Source organism: Pteropus alecto, unplaced genomic scaffold (assembly GCF_000325575.1).
Source record: "Pteropus alecto unplaced genomic scaffold, ASM32557v1 scaffold43, whole genome shotgun sequence".
NCBI lineage: Eukaryota > Metazoa > Chordata > Mammalia > Chiroptera > Pteropodidae > Pteropus > Pteropus alecto.
In genome coordinates this window covers 6,813,845-6,821,850 of record NW_006435764.1, presented here as the reverse complement: position 1 = coordinate 6,821,850, position 8,006 = coordinate 6,813,845, and the positions used below count along the sequence as shown (strand labels likewise).

The 8,006-nt window shown below is 53.5% G+C and overlaps 1 protein-coding gene across 6 annotated transcripts in view; it reads left to right on the top strand.

Moving 5' to 3' along the window:
• SPINDOC (spindlin interactor and repressor of chromatin binding) overlaps window positions 1–8,006 on the top strand; it is an 11,579-nt gene that overhangs the window by 2,555 nt on the left and 1,018 nt on the right. The window contains exons 2-7 of one of the 6 annotated variants that reach the window (XR_001516811.2): window positions 1,307–1,636; window positions 1,716–1,865; window positions 1,993–2,142; window positions 2,300–2,500; window positions 3,937–4,219; window positions 5,288–5,384. Coding sequence is in view for 4 of the 6 variants with exons in the window: in XM_025046240.1 (XP_024902008.1) it covers window positions 1,307–1,636; window positions 1,716–1,865; window positions 1,993–2,142; window positions 2,300–2,500; window positions 3,252–3,370 (950 nt within the window). In the remaining 2 variants the exon portion in view is untranslated. The other 5 variants (XR_001516810.2, XM_006911176.3, XM_025046241.1 and 2 more) reach the window with 5 other exon arrangements.

Genomic DNA, 8,006 nt, shown 5'->3' with positions numbered 1-8,006 from the left:
GGTCTCATGGGAGATAGACACAACCCAGCTTTGGACCTAGATCTTCAGACAGAAGCCAGTTACCATACCCGTTTCAAATGCCACCTGTTCCGTACAGTCCTCAGGTGTTCGGGCCTGCCATTGTTGTGTTTCGTCCCATCCTCTCCAGTGGGAGAGAGATTTAGCCGTGAGGGCTCATAGGCACTCGGCCCGGGCACTGAGCTGCCTGCCTTTGCTGAGCCACCAGGAGCTGCCCTGACAGCTATGGTCCACGTGCACATAGGGCAGGTGCCAGGCAGACAAATGAGTACGAGGTCACAGCTGCCAATACCCTGGGAGCAGTGTAAGGGGAAGCTAGTTTTGAAGGGATGGGATGGCTTTCTGAAGGGGCCTCAACAGGTGGAGAAACAGACACAGAATGTCATTCCCTGATGAAGGCTCACTGAGCATTTCCTTTCTTATGCCCCAGGCCCCATGGGGACAATAAAATGATAAAATTTACCATCTTTGCCCTCAAGAGAGTGCACACTGTGGCCTGGAAGTTAGATATGGATATAGTCACCTGCGGGGGTGGGAGGTCAGGAAGGCTTCCTAGGGGTGAGGATTGGAGTGGGGCCGAGAAGGAAGTGTAGGAATGTGCCAGGCTGCTTGGGGGTCTGGGCGCTTGTGCCAAGGCTGAAGACAGGCAAGAACATCGTAGCCTCTTGGAAGAACATGCGGACTTGTGGTCTGAGACTAGATTGAAAGGAGAGATGGAGGTGCTCCAGTGGGGTACCAAGGCTGTGTTTAATGTCATTAGCACCTCTTGGGCTCCAGGGGAAGGGAGAAAAAGATGGTGGGTGGTATTAAAAAAGAATAACTATTTGGGAATCACTGATTCAGGCAGAAACCCGAATCATGTTCCAATTAGGAAACAAAAGCAAGGAGTATTTATGAGAAAGGGAAGGGGAACGATTACATCAGTAGAAGGAAGGCATTTTTATTGGTGTAGAGAAGCTAAATAGTGAGTTTTTAAATTTCAGTCTGGTAGTCATAATATCTGCTTTCTTGTTATCCTTGCAAACATTTCTTTAAGACAGTGTTGCTTCAGGCCTAGTCCAAAGGTTATTTTGCCATTTTAACACTACAAAGGTTTGAGGCCTGAGGTGTGCAAGACAGTTCCTCTGGGATGGCAGCTCTGGCTCCATTTTAAAGTGGACGTTAATTTTTTTTTTACAGTGGGAATGCTCCCCGCCTTCACATCACCAAATTTAGGGTCTTGCGTTCTAAGTATTATTGACTGTGAGCACCTTTGCTGATGAAATCACCCCCTCTTCTCCCTCCCTAGTGACCCAACAGGAGAAGACCCCACCGCCTAGGCCCAGCCTGCTAGAGACAGGCAGCGATGGCTGCGAGGAGCCCAAGCAGCAGGTGTCTTGGGAGCAGGAGTTCCTGGTGGGGAACAGCCCGGGAGGAAGTGGGCGGGCGCTGTGCATGGTGTGTGGGGCCGAGATTCGGTCCCCCTCGGCAGACACAGCGCGCGCGCACATACTGGAGCAGCATCCTCACACCCTGGACCTGAGCCCTTCTGAGAAGAGCAACATCCTAGAGGCCTGGAGCGAGGGGGTAGCCCTTTTGCAAGATGTCAGAGCTGAGCAGCCATCCCCACCCAACTCAGGTAGTTGGGCCTGGGGTGGGGGCAGGGGAGTCGGGCCTGTGGGAGCACCTGGAGCTCATGGAGCGTTTGCCACCTTCAGACTCAGGCCAGGATGTGGATGTGGACCCTGACTCCACCCCAGACCCTGCCGGAATGCCAGCGGAGATCGTGGTTCTCCTTGACTCTGAGGACAATCCATCCCTCCCTAGGAGGAGCCGGCCCAGAGGACTCCGCCCCCTCGAGCTTCCTGGTCAGTCGTGGGGGGCCAGTGAGGCTGAGCTGGGGGAAGGCTGCTGGGCAGGTAGCTTCAGCAGCCCTAAGGTTGTGGGGTTCAGGCATGTCTCCCTAAAAAGGTGTGAGGCCTTTTCTTTTTGCAGCTGCCCCTGTCACGGAACCAGTAAGTAAGAAGCCCCGTGGTCAGAGATGGAAGGAGACCTCTGGGGAAGAACCAGTCAGAAAGAAAAGAGGCAAAACTATGACCAAAACCTTGGACCCGGACCCAGACCCGGACCCCGATCCAGACCCAGGTGAAGGGGGTGGGGGCAGGCGGGGTCTCTGGCTCTCTGGAGAAGAGAGCCCAGCCAGTGGGGGTGGGGCAAGGCCCAGGCCTTTAGGGTCTAGCCTCAGAGGGGTTAGGCCGCCCAGCCTCCTGGACTCACAGTTCCATCCTATCCTCCCTTCCAGACCCTCCATCACCTGACTCGCCCACAGAGACTTTCGCAGCTCCCGCCGAGGTCCGACATTTCACTGACGGCAGCTTCCCTCCCGGCTTCGTCCTCCAGCTCTTCTCCCACACCCAGCTCAGGACCTCAGACAACAAGGATGCAGCCAGCGAGGGGAGAGCAGCCGAAGGAGGCCTTCCCCAGCCAGAGAGCCCCTCTCCAGGTGAGCTCCCGAGAGGGGGCGACAAGGGGTCAGGCAGGCTGCATCCTGGGCTCTGGGCTCTTTGAGGCTGCTCTGCAGCCTCATGGCTCGCCAGGGTAGAGGGGTTGGTGCTTGGGTCCCTTGGGGGATGGGGCCGGGCAGGCGGATTTGAAGGATGGAGGCTGGCCAGAGGGCTTGAGCTTTTCTGAGAGCTCCTCGGGAGTATCCTGGCGTTGGTTGTTAGGCTGGGCTAGGCCAGTGTGCCCCAAAGCTTGACACCCACCGCCACACTTAGGTTGATTCCAGCTGGAGCCCAAGAGGGGCCCACCTTGCCCTGGTGGAGCAGGGGCTCAAATGGGGCCATTAACAGGAGCCTAGGCCAGTGGTAAACTCTCAGCTGACACCTCTGTGGGGGAAGCAGCTCGGCGAGTTAGCTGATGATAGCAATGAGCACACACATTTGTAGCGTGCCCTGCCGATTTTTAGAAACCTTTACATGTAGTTCATTTGGTGCTTATAGAAATACCTCTTCCAGGTGGAGAGTCTCAGAGAGGTCGTTCCCTCTTTCCCGTGGTGCTTGTGTTGTTTTCCTGTGGCTGCTGTAACAAGTCACTGCAAACTTGGTGGCTTACAACCACACGAATGCGTTACTTTTACTTCTGGAGATCAGAGGTGTGGGATGGGTCTCACTGGGCTACGATCAGGGTCAGGGTCGCGTTTCTTCTGGAGGCTATAGGAGGCAGCCTGTTTCCTTGCCTTTTCCGGCTTTTAGAGGCCGCCCGCATCCCTTGCCTCGCACTCTTCCATCTTCTAAGCCCAGAGTGGCCAGCAGAGTCTTCCTTAAGATGCCATCTTTGGTCTGACGCTTCTGCCTGCCTCTCCCTCACATAAGGGCTTTTGTGATTACACCGAGCCCACCCAGATCGTCCAGAATTTTCTTAAAGTCAGCTGACTGCACCATTAATTCCATCTGTAGCTTTAGTTCTCCCTTCCTGTGGGACATACCACAGTCATAGGTCCTGGCGATTAGGACGTGGACGTCTTTGGGGACCGGTATTCTGCCCGCCATAGTCACGTAAGCACACAGTGGCAGAATTCCCGAGACTAGAACACAGTAGGGCGGAGACTGAACTTGGTTCCTCTCTTCCCCTCGCCATGCCAGGCTCTGCTCGAAACATCTCGGGCCCAGGAAATGGTTCTTGAAGAAGGGAATGAGTGACACAGAGTGCCTTGTGCCCCCTGTCCCGCCCCCGCCCGTCTGAAATGTGCTTTGGAGTTTGAGCCTGAGAAAGATGGCACCCGAAAGGGTAAAGCAAGCCTGCCACCTTTCCAGCCCACGTCACTCCCGGGTGGTGACCGCCGTTGATCGTTTACTTAGTATCCTTCAGACCTGTGACAGAGCTCTGTGTGTGCATATGCGAGCATTTGTGCCTTTTATTTATTTTTTACCAAAACAGGCCGCGCTTTTTCCGATCTCGAGGCAGGCCTCATCCCTTCGTGTAGATCGCGGTTTTAACTGTCTCAGGTTTCAGCTTGAGACGCATCGCAGTCCTGCCCCCTGAGACTGCGCTCTGCTGGGACATGAGCATGTCCGAGCCGCCTCGTTCTCTTCGGTGGATCGCTGCTCTAAATGGCTGACCTCTTCCACTGTTCAGTGGGTCTTCTGGTTTCGTTCTCGAAAGGGAGACTTCATTTTGAGCCCTGGGGTACCCTGTGCCCAAACTCCACCTGTCTGGAGTGGTGAGTAGCTGAGGAGGGAATCCCTGAGATCTCAGGTTCCTTTGGGGTGAGTGGGCAAAGCCTGAGACTTTGGGGTTCAACAAGCTGATTGCTGTAAGGGATGGAGGGGACTGACAGGCGTTCCCAGCAGTGGCGGGATCTGTGGAGGCCGGACGTGGCCCGGAAGCCGCAGAAGACACTAAATGATGCGGCAAGTGTTCCCGCAGCCCAGCCCCGAGCAAAGCACTCTGGGAAGTAACGCGAGCGAGGCAGCATTTGTTCCCAAGAAGCTCACAGTCTGTCGGGGGGGTACAGGTCGGAGGCAGTGGAGCAGATCGAGAATAGCGGGGCACCCGCGCCAGGTCTGTGCAGAGCGGAGGCTCCAGACCGTTGGTTTCGGGCTATTTCAAGATCCCAAAGCTTGAAAGGATTTCTCAGAAACCGTGAGGCTCCACCCAGCATGTGTCTACTTTGAGTTGTTTTATTTGAAGACTTTATCTGAATAAAGATCCTACCACTTTAAAAAGTTTAAAAACCAAAGATTTAGAAGTTGGAAATTTCACTGTGGTCAGGTCAGCTGAGCTGATGGATAGGAGTGTGAAGCAGTCAGAAGATTTCTGGAACTTTCCAAGGGCCTTGCAGGATGAAGGTGGGGAGGGCGCCCAGGCTAGGAGAGAAGGTTACCCTGAGGGTCTACTCACGAATACAGGAAAAAAGCCTCTTTGTCTTACTAGTGATTAATTTGGGTTGGACCTCGAGATCTGGCTTAGGATACCTTGGCCAGACCCCACGAGTTCCCAGGCCAAGGAAAAAGGAGTGTGCGTGTGTTTGTGTGTGTGTATGTGTGAGAGAGAGGGAGTGTGCGCGTGTGTGTGTGTGTGTGTGTGTGTGTGTGTGTGAGTGAGCGAGTGAGCGAATGCATGTGAGTTTGAGCTTCATGAAGGGCAGGGGCAGAGTCTGTTCACTGCTGTGCCCTCAACACCTAGAACAGTACCTGGCTCAAAGAAAGCCCTTAGTAAAGATTTACTGACAGATGAGTGGTTGGATGGTGGCCGCCTTCACCTGTCATTCCGGCGGTGACATTTCCAGGGTCACTGCTCAGAGACAAGCCTTAATGAAAAACAAGAGAAATGGAGTCAGGCCCCCCCATGCGCACAGATGTGGAAGAAAGCATGGAATGGGCTAGGTGAGGAGGGAAGGGGGCGGTTCTGGGTTGGGGTGCTAAAGGGGCTCAGCTGGACTGAATTTAATTCCTTTGTCTTAAGGTCTCTAACCTAGTTCTTATGATGTGCTGGACTCGTAATGTTATCTCCTTACGTCCACACACCATCATGTATTAAGTACTGTGATTTCCATTTTACAGGAGAGGATGCAGCCTCAGGGGGTAAGGCACTCACTCCCTCAGGGCCCCTTACCTTTGCGGGTTTCCATTATGCCCACACAGACACCCTGCCCGTAGTGCCAAGGACGTCCACCAGCTCCTTCCTTCCCCCACCCAGGGCCATATCCTCTGCCGTCACTCCCACCGCTGTGACTGAACTGCCCCTGCAAAGGCCGGCACTTCGAGACCCATCATTAGAGCCAGTCCCCTTTCCCTGGCCATCAGTTCTCTGTCGCACCCATCGGTTCTCATGGATCTTGCTCAGCAGCCTTCACGAAGCTGATATTTCTCTCTTGACCCTTCATTCCTCCTAGCCACTGTCCCGTTTGTCGCTAAGCCTTTTCAGCAAAGCCGAGAAGCATTTTCTGTACGGCTTCCAGTCTCTTTTCGGAAATACTTCAGTCAAACTCTCATCTTCACCCCACCACATGCACTAAAATTTTTTTTGGCAAGGTCGCCATTGACTTCCATAAAATTAAATCTGGCGCTCAGTTCTCATCGTCTCTGACCTGGCAGTAACCGTGAACCCACCCCTCCCTTCTTCCTGGAGGCACTTTCTGCCCTTGGCTTCTTGGCAGCAACTCCTGGTTGTTTTCCTGTCGCAGTAGCTGTCCCGTTTCACTTGACTGTTTACGGCTCCTCAGGTTGGAGCCTACTGTCTTCCTTCCCCGTTCTGGAATGTAAGCCCTTGCAAAGTCAGGATGTTTGCCTGGTCATTTACTGTGATATCTCCAGTGCCTGGCATAGAATCAGTGCTGCTTACATACATATTCAGTGAATGAATGAATGCCTCAACCACAGGATCTGTACTCACTCCCTGGGTGTCCCCACATAGAATTACAACTTTAAGTACCATTCATATGCTCACAGCTCCTGCCTTGACCCTCCAGCCTGGACCTCTCCCCTTGATTCCAGCCTCCCTTCCTGTTGGCCTATGTGACACCCCTGCTTGGTTGTCTAAAAGGTCAAGCCTGACATATCCGAACAGAGCCCACGGCCCCCTCCCCTCACCCCAAGCAAACCTCTCCCAGGAAGATGGCCACTCATTCTTCAGTTGGCCTGGGTCAAGCCCTTGGAGGAGTCAGTCCTCTCTCTCAAACCACCATATCAGTCTAGCAAATCTGTTAGCCCGACCTCCAGGTGTATTCAGAGTAGCTGAATACACTGCTGCTACCCTAGACCAAGCCGTCTCCAGCCTGGTTCCTGTAACAGCTGCCCAGCTTGTCTCTGGCTTCTGATCTTTGCCCGCTCTGGTCTGTTCTCATGCAACAGCCAGTGTCCCTATCGAAAACAAAGTCATATCCTGGCTGTGCTCTGCTCAAAGCCCTTTCCGTGCTGGTCCCAGTCATGCTCCAGATAAAAGCCAGGATCTTCGTGGTGATGCGGTTCTCGCCCCAGGATCTTTACTTCCCCTCCCCCACGCACTTGCTCTGGGCAGGCCCCGGCCTCGCTGTTCCTCCAGCGGCAGGTGCGCTCCGCTGAGGTGCCTGCACTCGCTCTTCCTTCTGGCCAGAATGCTGTTTCCCAAGCTCCCTGCATAGCTAACTCACTTCTTGTCCATCTTTGCTCAAGTCCCCTTCCCTGGCCTATGTCCTTTGTTTCTGTCAGTATATATCCTGTTGCATCTTTTGTTCATTCCGTTGGTTGGCTCTCACCACTGGAACAAATTCCAAGAAAGCCACTTGGTCTCCATGAACTGGAAGTGTCGGGCACTGTGGTGGCCCAGCAAGTTATTATTGAATTAAGGAGCAAATGAGTGGGATTCAGCCTGCCCTCAAAGAGCTTATGTTTTCTTAGGGAGACAAACCAGGTTCAAATACAAAGCAGAATTTGTTCGATTGTACAATGCAGTGGCAGCCATTAAGTCATTTAAACCCTAGCAATCTGTACAATAAAATCGTGCCCGTTTCTCTGCCACATTTTAAATCACTGGCTCTGAAAACTAGAAGAAAACCACACACCGATGCACTCGGTGCAGACATTGCAGCAGTTGCCATCTCCATTTTTCTGTTTTGCTCAAGGTTAAGTAATTTGTAGGTGCCATGCCCTTGTCACCAGGGACATTGTTGTGGCCGTGCGGTAGCTATCAGCAGTCTGCTTTCTGCTACCTTGAGGCTGTTTCGCCTCATGAGTAGCTTCACTAGCTAAGGCGGACGTCTGGTGCTTGGGTGGTAGGTGTTGACTCTCAGAAGACGAAGAGCCTGGTCCAGGCTGAAAGCAGAGCCAGGTGCTGCCCAGGGCTCCGTCCGCGGCTCTCTGCCCTGCCCTGCAGATTCACTCAGGAGCTCCTTGGTGGGCAAGGCCAGGTTTCATTCTCTTGGGTGCTCCCTACCCATCACTTCTGCCCATACAGGGCAAAGCCCGTCAGGCTAGGATGCCCCTTAAGATTTAGATGAAATGGAGCCAGCTAAAGCTCAGTTAGGGAAA